General features: G+C 37.0%; 1 protein-coding gene across 13 annotated transcripts in view; it reads left to right on the forward strand.

Annotated features, from left to right (window-relative positions):
* CCDC91 (coiled-coil domain containing 91) overlaps positions 1–15,189 on the forward strand; it is a 218,620-nt gene that overhangs the window by 76,151 nt on the left and 127,280 nt on the right. For 12 of the 13 annotated variants that reach the window (XM_090147880.1, XM_090147900.1, XM_090147893.1 and 9 more), the window contains 3 exons: positions 12,472–12,564; positions 12,737–12,805; positions 14,505–14,681. In XM_090147880.1, the coding sequence (XP_090004006.1) occupies positions 12,472–12,564; positions 12,737–12,805; positions 14,505–14,681 (339 nt within the window). Of the gene's footprint in view, positions 1–3,938; positions 6,071–12,471; positions 12,565–12,736; positions 12,806–14,504; positions 14,682–15,189 lie in introns of those variants that run through there. The other variant, XM_090147901.1, reaches the window with a different exon arrangement.

Below are 15,189 nucleotides of genomic sequence, written 5' to 3' on the forward strand. Positions count from 1 at the left end.
TCAGCAAACAGGACAATAAGAACTTCTTTTTTGCCAGAAAGCAGTCTGGTTAGATAATAAACATTTAGGAAAGCAGTGCATGTCAGTTGTACACATATAGTGTTTGAAGATTACAGAGGAAATGTTATTGGTAAGCAAGTGTCAACTTAAAGTGGGAAAATCACAAATTTCATGTTTTTTTGAGGCACGCATTTGATGTTGTCTCCTGAAAATGAACGCCAGTTTTGATCTTGTGTTTGAGCTTGTGTGTTTTACAAAAATGAAAATCTTTATTAGTCTTCCAACTTTATTTGAATCTGCCCACTATCTCAAGCTAGTTAAAAGGTGATTTTTTCAGTCCCTTTGCACTGTTTATTTAGCTGAGATACTGTCAGTCTCAACAAAAAATCTTATTTGGATATTGCATTTGCTAATCCAAGTTTTCAGATCTTCCTTGGATTCATGAAGTTTCAGATGAAAGCAGCTCTGTAGTGTGATTTTTACTCTTCAACTTTTGCTTATGTAGCAGAATCTCCACTTCTTATTATGAATTAGTCATCTATTCTTGCCAATACTGAAAAAATAAGTAATGTTATATGGTTTTTCTTCTTTATTATTTTTCTGTCAGCTATTGTTTAAAAAAATATTTTCCACATTTTTTTGCTATCCTCCATTAGCAAACATTTTGCTGTTTATAAAGCCTATATTTTAGGAATCCATTTTGTCTTATTTTTCCTGGTGCAATGGAGCAATTGTGAATAACTCATACAGTCTGCAAAATGAATTGAATCACAAAACCAGAAGAGCTAGTGAACACTTTTCATTCATGTTTTTGCTACGGTCTCTTATCTCTGTATTCTTAGGGCAGTTTGTGGACTATTTCAATAGTCTTTATTACTATGCATGCTTTCTGAGAAAACTGTTTTTAGTGTTAGACAACTGAATAGCTTCTTATTCTATTTATAAACAGTAACACACATTTACAGCAAAAGATTTAAAGCAAAAGATTTAAAGATTTTACTGTTGTCTTGCATTAATATCAGCCTCCAATGTGCATCAGGTTATTCAGATTATTCTGCACGCTGCTGAATTGAGTATTAAGCTTAGTTGTTTTATTACCACTATTGTAATTTTCCTCTGTATTGTATTGTTTTAACTTTTTAGTAATGTTTTGCTGGTTTCTGAGCTTCCTCTTAGAAACATTTTGCTGCTTTGTTAGCCACTTGGCCCACATACTGGCAAAAAAGATACAGTTCAACCATACAATAATAGGTTATAATTTGAGGAAGTGGAAATATGTAACAGATGTTGGAATTTTTAGACAGATTTTCCACCTTGCACTGCCAAACACTCAGATGCCAGTGATAGTAAGGACAATGTAAGAAGTTATGGTTACCAGATCTTGACATCTGATTTGCACTTAGTTTAGCAGAAGTGAAGAAAAATATAAAAGAATATGCTGGTAGCTAGCCTTTTTACAGGAGCAAAAAATTATTATTTTTTTATGACTGCCTTTTTCCTCAGGATAATGTTTTAAATTGGTAGCAGTGGACATGTTTTGCTAACTTTACAAAGTCCTTCTGTTATAGCTCTCTATTTTTGTCATCTCTCTTTCAAATGGAAATAAAGGGATTTTTCCCACAACGTGAGTTATTTCTTACTGTTAGATTCTTTCATGAGATTGAAATAAAAGTAGAATTTAGTGGGCTAAGGTTTCTTGTTAAAATAGATGAACAAATTTGAGTCACTGAATTCTTTAAAAGCCCAGTCCATTCGGTTATGTTTTCTTCAGTGCTTGCTAACTGTTTCTGTAGATGATTTTTCCCAGGTTTTGAGAGTCAGGGCTTGTTCTAGTCCTATGTAATGAAGGCAAAAAAGTTTTTACTATATTGGAAATGAGAGTTGAAGTCTTATTATCAATGTGGGTTTTTTTATAAACTACTCACTAGAATGCAGTTTCATGAGATGAAAAATTCTGTTATAATTTTTTTATGAGAAAAACGGGTCATTCACTTGTAGTGTAGGTTAGACATATTTTTCAGAATGTTATGAAGGGAAGATTCCAAGCATCATTTCATTACTGTGTGAATTTATTTTCCTCAAATTAGAAAATATGTAAAGGTGCAGGTTTGGTTGACACATTAGAAGAAAGGGGCACCATCCTGAGAGACCACAACAAACTCAAAAGGTGGGCGTGTATGAACCTAATGAGGTTCAGCATAGCAAAGAGCAAGATGTTGCACTTGGGTTGGAGTAATCTCAAATACGTACAGACTGAGAGAAGAAATCCTTGAGAGTAGCTCTGCAGAGAAGGACTTGGGAGTCTTGGGGGATGAAAAACTAAACATGAGCCAGCAGTGTGTGCTTACGTCTCAGAAGGCCAATGGTATCCTGGGCTCCATCAGAAGAGGGGTGGCCAGCAGGGGCAGGTAGGGGATTGTACCTCTCTACTCTGTCTTCAGGAGGCCCCATGTGGAGTACTGTGTCCAGGTTTTGGGCCCCCAGTACAGGAAAGGTGTGGAGCTGCTGGAGAGAGTCCAGAGGAGGGCCACAAAGATGACCAGAGGACTGGAGCACCTTCCCTATGAAGACAGGCTGTTCAGACTGGAGAAGAGAAAGCTGTGAAGAGTACTCACCGCAGCCTTCCAATATTGAAAAGGGGATTATAAAAAGGAGAGATATCAACTTTTTACTCATATAGATAGTGATGGGACAGGGGGGAATGGTTTTAAGCTCAAGGAGGGAAGGTTTAGATAGGATGTCGGGGAATTTCTTCCCTGAGAGAGCAGTGAGGTGCTGGAACGGACTAGCCAGAGAGGCTGTGAATCCCTGTAGGTGTTCAAGACTACGTTGGATGGAGCCCTGGGCAACTTGTTCTTTTACTAGATCTGGAGGTTGGTGGCTCTGCCTGTGGCAGGGGAGTTGGAACTTGATGATCCTTGCGGTTCCTTCCAATCCAAGCCATTCTATGGATAAAATTATATTCTGCAGGGTACTGCAAACAGCACAACCTTTTTGTTTCTCATAGTGTTTGGATGGTCACATTAACTTTGTTTGTGCTGTGATGTTGTTTTTCAATGGTTACCTTCCATAATTGAATTGGTCAGGTTGGATACTCAGGAAGAGTGGTAAGGTGTTAGAACAGGCTGCCCAGGAAAGTGTTGGAGTTGCCATCCCTGGAGGTTTTCAAAAGAAGTAAACCTGGCACTTAGGTTTAGTGAGCATAGTGGTCAGCGGTTGGACTAGATGATCTTAGAGGTCTTTTCCAACCTTAACGATTCTGTGATTCTATTTGGGCAAATCATGATGCACAGATTACCAAGTTCAGTGTAGATAAATTTGTTAGCTGCTATTCATAGTTTATGTAAGAGTAGTCAGTAAAATAACCAATCTGCGGAAACATAAATTGGATACCTACCAGTTATAGTAAAATAATTATAACATTGTTGGATGAAATCCTGTTCTCACATCTTTTTCCACAAAACTGTACAGGACTAAGAAAGGAACTGTTGACATTCTTAAAAAGCATTCCAGTAAAAGCGAGACACCCTATTTTCCATTTTTCTTTAAAGTTGCAATTTAGGATTAATGGGACTATGTAATGGTTATAGCTGTACTAAATTGGATTTAATTATTAATTATTTTAATAGTAAAACAAGTCTTGCCTGCTTTGGCAGGGGCGTTGGACTCAATGATCTCTAGAAGTCCCTTCCAACCCCCACAATTCTGTGATTCTGAGATTTCATTCATACGACGTATTTATCATAATATATACTGTGTCACCCTCCAATAGATATATATTAAAGGAACATGTCGTGACTCTTGAGAAATTAATTTAACATATAAAAATAACAAAAATCCATGACTCTTACTGCCATGATTAAATCTGTTTACAATGTGTTCTGTGACTCACATTTCAGAAAAAAAAAAAAAAGATTTTTTAAATTTCTTTTTTACAGGAATCAAGAAAAACCACAGGACCTCTGTATTTATATTTGAATCTACATCAAACAATTTTCATTTGGAACCATTGCCTAGAAAACTTCTTTCAGGGTGGAAAATGCAACCTATTTTTGAATGCCTTTTGTTTTAAGTTGCTACTTTGCTTTAAGTTGCTGTCCTTACTGCTTTCTGGAGAATGGAGTAGAAGTGATAGTACATGCATCTCTCCAGTTTGGAATATCACTTTTCAGAAGGATATGTCTTTTCTTTTGTTGGAAAACACTGTTACATGTTTTATGGGCCTTCATGTCCCACTACCGTTTTACTCTTCCGAATTTTTACACATCAGTATTTTGCACTCTGCACTCAGTAACTCCGGCCAAGGAATAAGAAGATGCAACTGATAGCTTTGTAAGAAAATAAGACAGATAGCTGACTAAGCTAGTTAGACAAAGTGGTACGTGAATTTAAAGATTTTAGAGCTGGCTCAGTATCTCTCCATAGTATGCCAAATAGCTTACATGCATTATATGTATGTTTAGCCTAGCAAACTTAAGACTGTTAGAAACAGTGTGTTTCAATATACAACAATCTTGTATATTCTACTAATAGGGACTAATTCACCCATTATATTCCCAGTTTTTTTCCTACCTTCAGATAATATGTAGCTGTTTCTGCTACAGTTTCTGCTTCAGTTTCTGTTTCTGCAGTTTAGTCAGAGAATTAATATGGTATTTTTCTTGAATAATGGATGATTAGATTGAAAATTCAGGCATATTTAGACTTCTTTTTTCCTATTTTCTGATCCTTGAATTGTTGATAAAGAAAAACCTTACCTGAGGTTCCATTTAAAAGCTTTATAGGCAGTCTTACAGTCTAGACAGGTTAGATACTTTTTCCAAACATAAGACTCCATAAATAGGTATCCATCATAATTTTCTTAGAAAAATTGGAATAGAAATGGTTGCTTTTGTATGGGCACTATTTCCAATGAACTCATTACCCACTGACAGGAGACTAATCACTGTTACTTGAACAGTTTTATTAGTTTTTTTGTTGGAGAATGGACAGTTAACAAGTACAATTACCAGGAGGTCTCAAACTTGACATGCAGATAAGACTTAAAAGAAAGTGACCTTTTTAATGCGTGGAAATCCATAGATTGTTTAGATAGTTCATATCCAGTGCCTTACCTTTCTGTGCTCTTCCTTTATTCTTCTGATAGTAAAATGTCGTTACCTGTTAAAAAAAAGGAAATGTTGAATGAGAGAAGTGGGTTATGAGACAGGTTTGCTTAGCTTATAGGCATTTATGTCTGTGATTTTTTAAGCACCAATGGTCTTTATAGGTAACAAGCTTTTGCTGTATTTGAACAAAACTCCACTCTAACAACAAGCCAAGTAAACAAAAGCAGAACATTCTATTACTTCTAGTTAGCCAAAAAATACAATCGTGTGTAAAGGCTCTCAATAGAAAAAGATTTAGGTTGGATATTAGGGGAAGGTCTTTACCAAGACAGTGGTGAGGTGCTGGAACAGGCTGCCCAGAAAGGTTGTGGATGAAGATACATTTCAGTAAAAAAAAAAAAAAAAAAAAAAAAAAAAAAAAAAAAATCTAGTTGTCCAAATAAAAATTTTGAGGCCGAGTACGCAATTATTCAAAATGTTTCTGCAGGTCTAGTACAAGAGAATTTGCTTTTCTGGGTTGCATGGATAGCTGTTGTAACATTTGTGATGGTATATGAACTGCTGGAAATTGAGATGTGAAAGTAACTGTTTATGGAAGGATTAATCCACATGAATAAAAATGTACATTGCAATAGGAAAGGACTGCCAAGCTATTCACAAAAAGTTGATAATCTCAATCAAATTATAATCTTTGTACTCTCATGAGATACAGGGAAGCTTTGTAATGAAAAGAAGTTGTAACGAAATATGCCAGAGGTCATTAGCTTATTGCATTCTAGATGTACTTAGAAATAGTTAATTTTAACATCTTGAAAAATCATGACCATGTATTTATACACAGCTACAGTTCTTAAAAAAATTTCTGTGGATTCCATAAAATACAAAATGCTATACCATGTAGATTTTCTAATGTACCTTGGAAATACGAGAACCTAAACTAAATTAAAGTGATCATACTTGAAATGACAGTTACAGCAGCCTTTATGTTTTTTTTGTAACCTTACTCAATAGGCAACTTGTTTTGTGCTCATTGGTGAGCAAAAGTGTATTTTCTATTTCCCTTTCTGCTTCCAGAAGAAGCAAAATGATTTATATTATACTGCTGTCTATATCTCATTTAGTTTGGTACCGTGTCTGTCAATAGAAATCATCGAATTCAACTGATAAGTCTAGGTGTTATTAAACTCCTCATTACTGTCACAATGGCTGGCTGGTGTAACTTTTCCCTGTTTTGTTCAGGTAAGCAGTTGTTTATTCTTCGTTGCAGCAAAGGAGGGTTTTTTTGTTGTTTTTTTTTTTTTTTTTTTTTTTCCTGCAGAAATTTATTAAAAATTAGAACATTTGAAATTTTCACATAATAAAAATTAGTCGATCCCAATTTCTGTATTTTCAGGATTGCAGTCTACTACAGTGTTCTAAAAAAGTAAAATGCTATGTAAGTGAGGTTACTGTTGTACATAAGGCTGTAATTATGGAGGTCTCTACTCCACTGCTAGGAGAAAAAAATACAAGTTGTCTCCATGGTCCATATAGGTGTGTTCTGTTTGCACTGTGTATCAGTGCAAATCTCTGTATTGTTTCAGGACTCGGGATGAGCCTGTATGTTTTCTTGTCGAAATTTTCTTGATATGTGTATAAGTGCCCAGAAATGTAAATGTTGAAAATTACAATCCCTTGGAGAGTGTTGTAAAATACAAGGGCAGCTCTGAATGGCAGCTTTGCCTTCTATTTTATTATGTTGGCCCATGATATCAGAGGCAGATGTTGGTGGTATGACAGTATAGGTTGAACTTTCATATTCCGTTATATTCCGTTATATATTGTTGCTGTGCAAGAAATGGAAGCAGAGGGCCAGTCTGACAAAATGAAATCTGATGTTGAAGTGCATATGAAGCAAAGGTGTGTCACTGAATTCTTCCACGCAGGAAAAAATGACACCCATTGACATTTGTCAACATTGAACATTTATGGAGACCAAAACGTGGATGTTAGCAAAGTGAGGCAGTGGGTAGTGTGTTTTGGCAGTGACATCAGCAACACTGGGGTACTTCCACTGGTGCAGATTTTTGTGGGTGCAGCATGCAGAATTTTGTTCATCACTGGTGAAAATGCATGGCTAATGGCGGCAACTATGTTTAAAAAATAGTGTTCTGTAGCTGTGAGTTTGCTCTGTCAAACAGTGTTATCATGCTATTTAAAGCTATTGTAATTTCCATGGAAATAAATTGGAAGCATTACTTTTGGAGCAACATACACACATGTGGAAGCTGGTCCATTATGGCAAATTGAAATACAGTCTCTTCATATCTAACCTAGAAGTCAGATTGAACTGAAATACTGGCACCTGTTAGTCTAGTAACTTTAATCTTGCTTACAGAGTTTACTGTAGTTTGATTGTAAGTGTTTTAATTAGAAGTGATCTTCTTTAATAACCACTCCTTAGAGAATTTCTCTATGATTCTTAACTGATATCAATGAATTTTGAAGCTTTTAACTTACATAAGTGAACTCTGATTTAATGTATGTGTCTGACTCAAATTTGTTTTCTATTGTGTCATTCTTTTAAACAAATGTGAAATAACAGATTTGTCATCTTTGCAGTCAGTCAATAATAATGAAAATCATCTTGCTATAATGAAATTCATCTATTGTTTCAACTTTGAGTTGATGAGGAAAAAAAAAATCCATAAATGCCCTGAATAATAAATTTAGTGTTTGAAAATATGAAATCCACAAAAATAAATTTAACTTATTTATAATTAAGTATGACCGCAAGGTGAATTTCACTGCTAATTCCACAGGTATTTTCCATTAGAATGTCTGCTCAATTAAGACTATTTTCAATAAATTCATAAGGAAATGCCTCTTTACATGTTTACCCTGGAAAGATTGTTAAGTATTTTATTTTATTAAGTAAACTATAAGTCTTCTATTCTATTCTACAAATGTAATTTTTTTTTTCCAAAAATACTGTTGCATTTTGGAAATGTATTTCTAACTGCTGTTAGAGATACTTCTAACTAAACAATAATAAAATTCATGAAAGATCAATTGCAGTTTTTTAGAAATGCTGATGAAAGGACTATTTGTCTGTATTTGTGTAAAAGTGCAAAATGTTGCACTTTTTTATGCTTTCATTTTAAGGTTATAATATATCAACTCAATATCTAATGAAATATACCGATTCGCTAATAATTGTCAATAAGCAATAATAATCTACAGTTACATTATTTAGCTTTGGAGAACAACTTAGTTCTTGCAAACGAAACCCCTGTATTTCAGATGCTTAGAATCATAGAATCATAGAATCACAAGGTTGGAAAGAACCTACAAGATCATCTGGTCCAACAGTCCTCCCATTACCATTGCTACCACAAGCTACTAAGCCATATCTCGTAGCTCCTCATCCAGATGCCTCTTGGACACTGCCAGGGACAATGACTTCACCACCTCCCTGGGCAGGTCATTCCAGTGACTGATCACTCTTCGGGAGAAAAAGTTTTTCCTTATGTCTGATCTAAATCTCCTCTGGCACAACTTGTGGCCATTTTCTCGGGTCCTGTTTGTTGCCTGGGAGAAGAGGCCAAACCCCTTCTCATCCCAGCTCACTTCAGTAGGTTACAGTGAAGTCTCCCTTGATCCTTCTCTTCTCCAGACTAAACAATCTCAGCTCCCTCAGCTGCTCCGCATAAGATTTGTGCTCCAGACCCCTCACCAGTTTCTTTGCCCTTCTCTGGAAAACGTTCCAGGGCCTCGATGTCTTGTAGTGAAAAGCCCAAAACTGAACATAATATTCAAGGTGCGGCCTCACCAGTGCTGAGTACAGGAGGATGCTGAGTACAGGATCCCTGCTCCTGCTGTCCACACTGTTTCTAATGCAGACTTGGTTTATTGAAAAATAGATAAATAGGTCATGATTTGAAATTGTAAAAAATTATAAAACCACATGTAGACTACTGGGTCACTCTAGAATCATAGAATCACCAAAGTTGGAAAAGATCTCCAAGATCATCAAGTACACCCATCCACGTACCACCAGTATTTACCCAGTAAACTATGTCCTTTAGTACAACGTCTAAACATCTCTTGAACACCTTCACAGATAGTGACTCAACCACCACCGTGGACAGCCCATTCCAGTGCCCGACCACTCTTTCAGAGAATAAATTTTTCCTACTATCTGACGTGAATGTCCCCTGGTGCAACTTGTGGCCATTCCCTTATGTTTTATTGCTAGACATACAGGAGAAGAGGCTGACCCCCGCCTCGTTACAGCTTCCTTCCAGGTAGTTGCAGAGAGCTATAAGGTCCTCCCCTGAGCCTTCTCTTTTCCGGAATAAACAATCCCAGTTCCCTCAGCCGCTCCTCGTAAATCTTGTGCTCCAGACCCCTCACCAGCTTCGTTGTCCTTCTCTGGACACACTCCAGGGCCTCTCTGTCTTTCTTCTAGAGACGGGCCCCAAGCTGAACACAGTAGTTGAGGTGTAACCTCACCGGATCTGAGTATAGGAGGATTATCATCTCTCCGCTCCTGCTGATTTCTGATACATACACTATTTCTGATATAAGACAGGATGGCATTGGCCTTCTTGGCTGCCTGGACACTACTGGCTCATGTTTAGCTGAGCAATGACCAACACTCCCAGGTCCATTTCTTTCACACAGTCTTCTAGTCTCCCTGCTTCAAGCCTGTAGTGTTGCATGGGATTGTTGTGACCAAAGTGTTGGACCTAGCACTTGGTCTTGTTCAAGTTCATACAGCTGGGACCTCAGCCCATGGATCCAGCTTATCCTGATCCCTCTTAAGGATCTTCTACCGTCATGCAGATGGACATTTCCTCCCTGCTTGTTTTCAGGTGCAAATTTACTGAGGGTGCACTCAGTCCCCTCATCCAGATTATCAATAAAGATATTAAACAGGACTGGCCCCAACACAAACCCTTGGAGAACACCACTTGTGACCTGTCACTGGCTGCATTTAACTCCATTCACCATCAGTCATTGGGCCTGACCTCCAACTCATTCTTTACCCTGCAAAGTTTGTACTTATGCAAGTCCCGGGCTGCCATCTTCCCCAAGAGAATACCGTGGGAGATAGTGTCAAAGGTTTTGCTCAAGGTATAGGTCGACTATGTCAACGTTTTCTTCATCCATTAGGTGGGTCACTTGATCACAGAAGATCAGTTGGCTAACCAGGACTTGCCTTTCATGAATACATGCTGGCTGGGCCTGATCTCCTGCTGATCACACATGCTGTGTAATCTCACTCAGGACAATCCGTCATATAACCTTCCCTGACACCAAGGCTGATAGGCCTGTAGTTCTCCAGATCCTTCTTATGACCATACTTGTATATGACAGTCACACTGGCAAGCCTCCAGTCCTCTGGGACCACTCTGGTTGACTGTTGATAGGTGTTGAAAAGTGGCTGGCAGTCACCTCTGCCAGCTCCCTCTGAACCCTTGGGTGTATCCCATTTGGCCCCTTGAACTCGTGACAGTCCAGATAGAGTAAACGGTCTCTGACTGTTTCCACCTGAATCATGAGGTGTATATTCTGCTTGTATATTCTGCTCCCCATCCCAAGCTTCCAGGTCAGAGGATAGAAGTACTCTGAAGATAGCTGGTCTGACATTTAAAGACAGATTTAAAGAAGGCAATGAGAAATACAGCCTCTTCCTTATCCTCAGTGGTCACATTCCCCACAGCATCCAGTGAAGTCTGGAGATTCTCCTTAGCTCTCCACTTAATGTTAAGAAAAAACATGTTTGTAAAAAAGTTTTTTGTTGTCTTTTACTACAGCAGCCAGATGGAGTTCAGGTTTGGTTTTTGCCTAATTTTCTCCCTACATATCCTTGCAACTTCCTTGTACTCTCCTCAAGTTGCCTTACACAGGAGGTAGACTCTTTTTCTCCTGGAGTCTCAGAAGAAGTTCCCTGTTTGTCCTCACAGTTTTCTTATCTGCTGGATCTTCTTATGCACAGGGGGACAGCCTGTTCCTGCTCCTCTAAGACTTCCTTCTTGACAGGTGTCCAGCCTTACTAAACCCCTTATCCTTCAGGACTTATCCAAAGGACCCTGCCTACCAGTGTCCTGAACAGTTTAAAGTCTAACCTCCAGAAGTCCAAGGTAGTAGTTTTGTTGACCTTTCTCCTGACTCCACCAAGAATCAAGAACTCTACCATTTCATGGTTGCTCTGCCAAGCCAGCTCTTGATCTCCCCATCTCCCGCCAATCCTTTGTGAAGAGCAGGACTGCGACCTGCTAGAGCATCTCCCCTGGGAGGCTCTCTTACCAGCTGCATCAGAAAATTATCTTCCAAGCACACTCTAGAAACCTCCTAGACTGCTTCTTCTGTACTGTATTACATTTCCAGCATATATCAGGAAAGTTGGAAGTTCTCTGTGAGAACAAGGGCTAGTGACCTTACTACTTCTGTCAGCTACTCACAGAATGCCTCATCCATCTCTTCATCCTGATTAGGCAATCTATAGTCCTCTTCCAGAATGTCAGCCTTGTTGGCTCTCCCTCTGATCCTTACCCATATAGTATCAACCTTATCATTCCCAGCCCCAAGCTCAACAACATCAAAACACTAACATAGAGAGCCGTGCCACCAGCTTTTCTTCTTTGCCTGTCCCTTCTGAAGAGCTTATAGCCATCCATTGCAGCACTCCAGTCATGGGAGCAGTCCCACTGTGTTTCAGTAACAGCAACTAAGTCACAGTTTGCCTGCTGCAGGATGGCTTCAAGCTCCTCCTGTTTATTGCCAATGCTGTGTGTTTTGGAGTAGATACACCTTTACCCTACGTACCTAGTTTAAAGCCCTCTATACGAACCCTGCCAGCTCCAGGACTTCATTTCAATAGTCTTTCACTTCCTGAAAAATGTTTCAGATTTCAAGAAAACTTGATGCAATTTTCTCATTGCTGTCATCTTCTGGCTTTCAAAGTGCATGATATCACAAGGGGCTAAAAGTGAATACAGTCATGTTCTACTGTATGTTTAACGGAGAGTACAAATATAATTTATGTAGTTGTTTAAATGAACTATTTAAAATGTGTGATTATTTGGATTATTGTTATAAATTTTATAAGAAATATTGCTATATATAGTGTTCTTTTCAACTTCCTTTCTAGTACAGTTCAGATTGAGAGGAAATATCAGATAATCAGGAAGTAAAACATTTCTTCTTATCCTGTGTTTCTGTTGGTAGTTAAAGACACATTGTATATTTCCTTTAAACAAATCTAAATTTTGAGTTGCTTTATAAGCAGCCAACCATAAGTCTCTTGAATGAGTTGTTTTTGTCTGTTCTTCTTGCAAACTGTTGTTAAAATAATATAAATATTTTCTTCCAATAGCACCAGAGACTTCTTGACATTTTAGAAGCAGAGAAGGAAGTCTTGTCAGAAAAGATAGAAGAAGCTTTGATGCAGCAGTCACAAAAACATAAGGTATTGCTTTTATTTACAAAAGAAAAATGGTTCCAGTGCACACTATAGATTTCATAGGCAGTGATTCTGTCACAATTATTGACAGGAAAATTGATTTTTCCCATTCAGCAGTTGACTGTAATTATTTTTAGCCACTTCTCTATTGTAGTTGAATTTTTCGCAATATTTACAGGAAGTGCTGGACAAATGTTTGGATGAAGAAAGGAAAAGAAGTAAGGAGGCTGTGGCAGCTGCTGCAAAGGTATCTCTTGCTAGGTATTAAATATGCAGTAGATTATTCCATGTGTGTCATTACAAATACCAGGTTTAGCAACTCATTTCATAACCAAATTTGTCAAATGTTATGTTCTCATCTGTGTTTAAAGGAAAGTCTGAGCATAGAAATAAGCAAATTAATAGATCTACTTTATCTTATGTTTTCATAGAGATAGTCTGTGTAAGCTATCTTCTTCTATTTAAGCTAACCTCTGAATTAGTTTATTACAAGAAGTTAGAAAACTGCACTTCAGTTGTTGATGTTACCTGAATGTGTTTCTACTGTCTTTGAATTAGCATCAGTATGTCTCAACTTGTAGAGCTGGGTGGCAAGGTCAATTGATATTAAGACAGTTAGCATTGTATCTTACTTAATTTTTGTTAAAAAATGGTGATTTTCATTGAGGACAGGACAGTGAAATCATGTGAAAATACAAACATTTCAACAAACTATATGTAATTTCTAACTCTGGTACAGTACAAATGTCAGTTGCTTGTAATGATTTGAGAAGACTACTAATGCAAGTTAGCTAGCACAGTGTCTACAGTAGTACATCGTTTATATGTTCATATTGCACCTCTCTCAGTAACATTCAGTAACACAAAACAAATCTGGGAGAAAATGTGAGTATAATAAAATATCTGAATTGCACCTTTCTGATTTTGGTTACATTTTTAATATACTTAATAAATGACAAAAAAAAAAAAAAAAAAAAATCAAGTTCCAATGAATTGCAAGAAACAGCTTTATTTTTAAATAAATGAATTTGAGGAACCCAATATTTATAGCTTTTTATAATTTTTTTTTTTACTTGTTGCAGTACTATCATCAAGGATACTGCACTGATAAGCTGATAAGATTATCACTGCACTGATAAGCTTATTAAAATAAGGAGAAGGAGTGAGCTGCCAGCCAGTGTTTGTTTTGAACTTCAGCATGACATTATTTGTAGGTGTTGTGTAATGATAGATTGTCTTGCTGATAAATATATTTGTGAATGGTTCAGCTTGTATAGAGCTGTGCATTGTCCCTTTTACTTCAAATTCAGTGTGTTTCTGCTGATGATTTAATGTAATGGTTGAATATAAGCATTAAAAAAAGATGGAATTATACTTCTTTTAGTATGCGCAGCTAAAGTGTTTGGGAGTGGAAGACACATTTGTTTTAAGTATGCATTGGCTACTTTGCCAAAGGTAGTGTTTGTACTGTTCTTGGACTTCATTAAATTCTTGAAGATTAGAGCCTCCCATAGGAAGTCCCACGATCATAGAATCATAGAATGCTTTGGGTTGGAAGGGACTCAAAGATCATCTAGTTCCAACCCCTATGCCATGGTCAGGGATGATGTGGTGTGTGAATAAATATCACCAACTTACGTGGTTTCTTCTCCATGTTATTTTTTTTGTGATCACAGAATGCAAGCTAGTTATGATATGGTATACCCAAATAGGTGGACATTTAAAATCTTTGCTTGCAGCTTTTTAATTCCATAACTGTTAAGTCATTGTCCTGTGGTAGTACAAGATAAGTAGCACTTTAAGATGGATTGAAGTTCATAATTCAGAAGTAAAAATATTTTTCTCGTATCCTGTCATCTCACTGATCTCATTAGGAAAAGTAAAATGTGTTCTTACAGCACCCACACTGGCTATTTTCTTCATTTACTTCTTGATTTGTTTTGAAGGTTGAAAAAGAAATAGTACAGGAGGTTATTCTGAAAGCTGTAGAGGAGGAAAGGAGAAATATGGAGAAGATTCATGAAGAAGAAAGAAATATGTGGAAAGCAGAACATGAGAGACATAACAAGAAGATTGCCCAAGCTGTTTGGGAAGCAATGCAAGAGCAAAGAAAACATAATGAAGTTAGTATATTTTATTCTTCTATGGACTTCCTTTGTTTGTTTTATATTTAATTTTTAAGGTCTTTCTAATGATATGATAGATTTTCTTATGATACATTGTTTTTCACTGCTTTTTGATATGCACTGCATTTGTAAATTATTTCCATTTAGATGGAAAGAATTTGGCAGTTTCAGAACATAGCTCCTGCGACTTTTTGAGGCATGTGTATTGAAATGAGGTAATTGTGCACTGTAAATGCCTGGTTTTCTTCACTGACTTCCAAAAGAGCCCAAGAGAAATTGTTAAGATACTGGCATTATGCTGTAGATTTATGTGACTTTTTCCTTTTTATACCTATGGAAGAAAAGTTACATTTATTCCTTATTATGCTGGAATTCCATTGTCTCTCTTAGTAAAAGAATGTTTTACTGAGATAAAATATAGAGTAGGTACAAAATAAAGAGGATTATTAAAATCAGAAACATAAAACATTAACAAACCAATGTTTTTAGAGTTATATCTTAGACA

Source organism: Phasianus colchicus, chromosome 1 (genome assembly GCF_987193195.1).
Source record: "Phasianus colchicus chromosome 1, bPhaCol1.hap1.1, whole genome shotgun sequence".
Lineage (NCBI taxonomy): Eukaryota > Metazoa > Chordata > Aves > Galliformes > Phasianidae > Phasianus > Phasianus colchicus.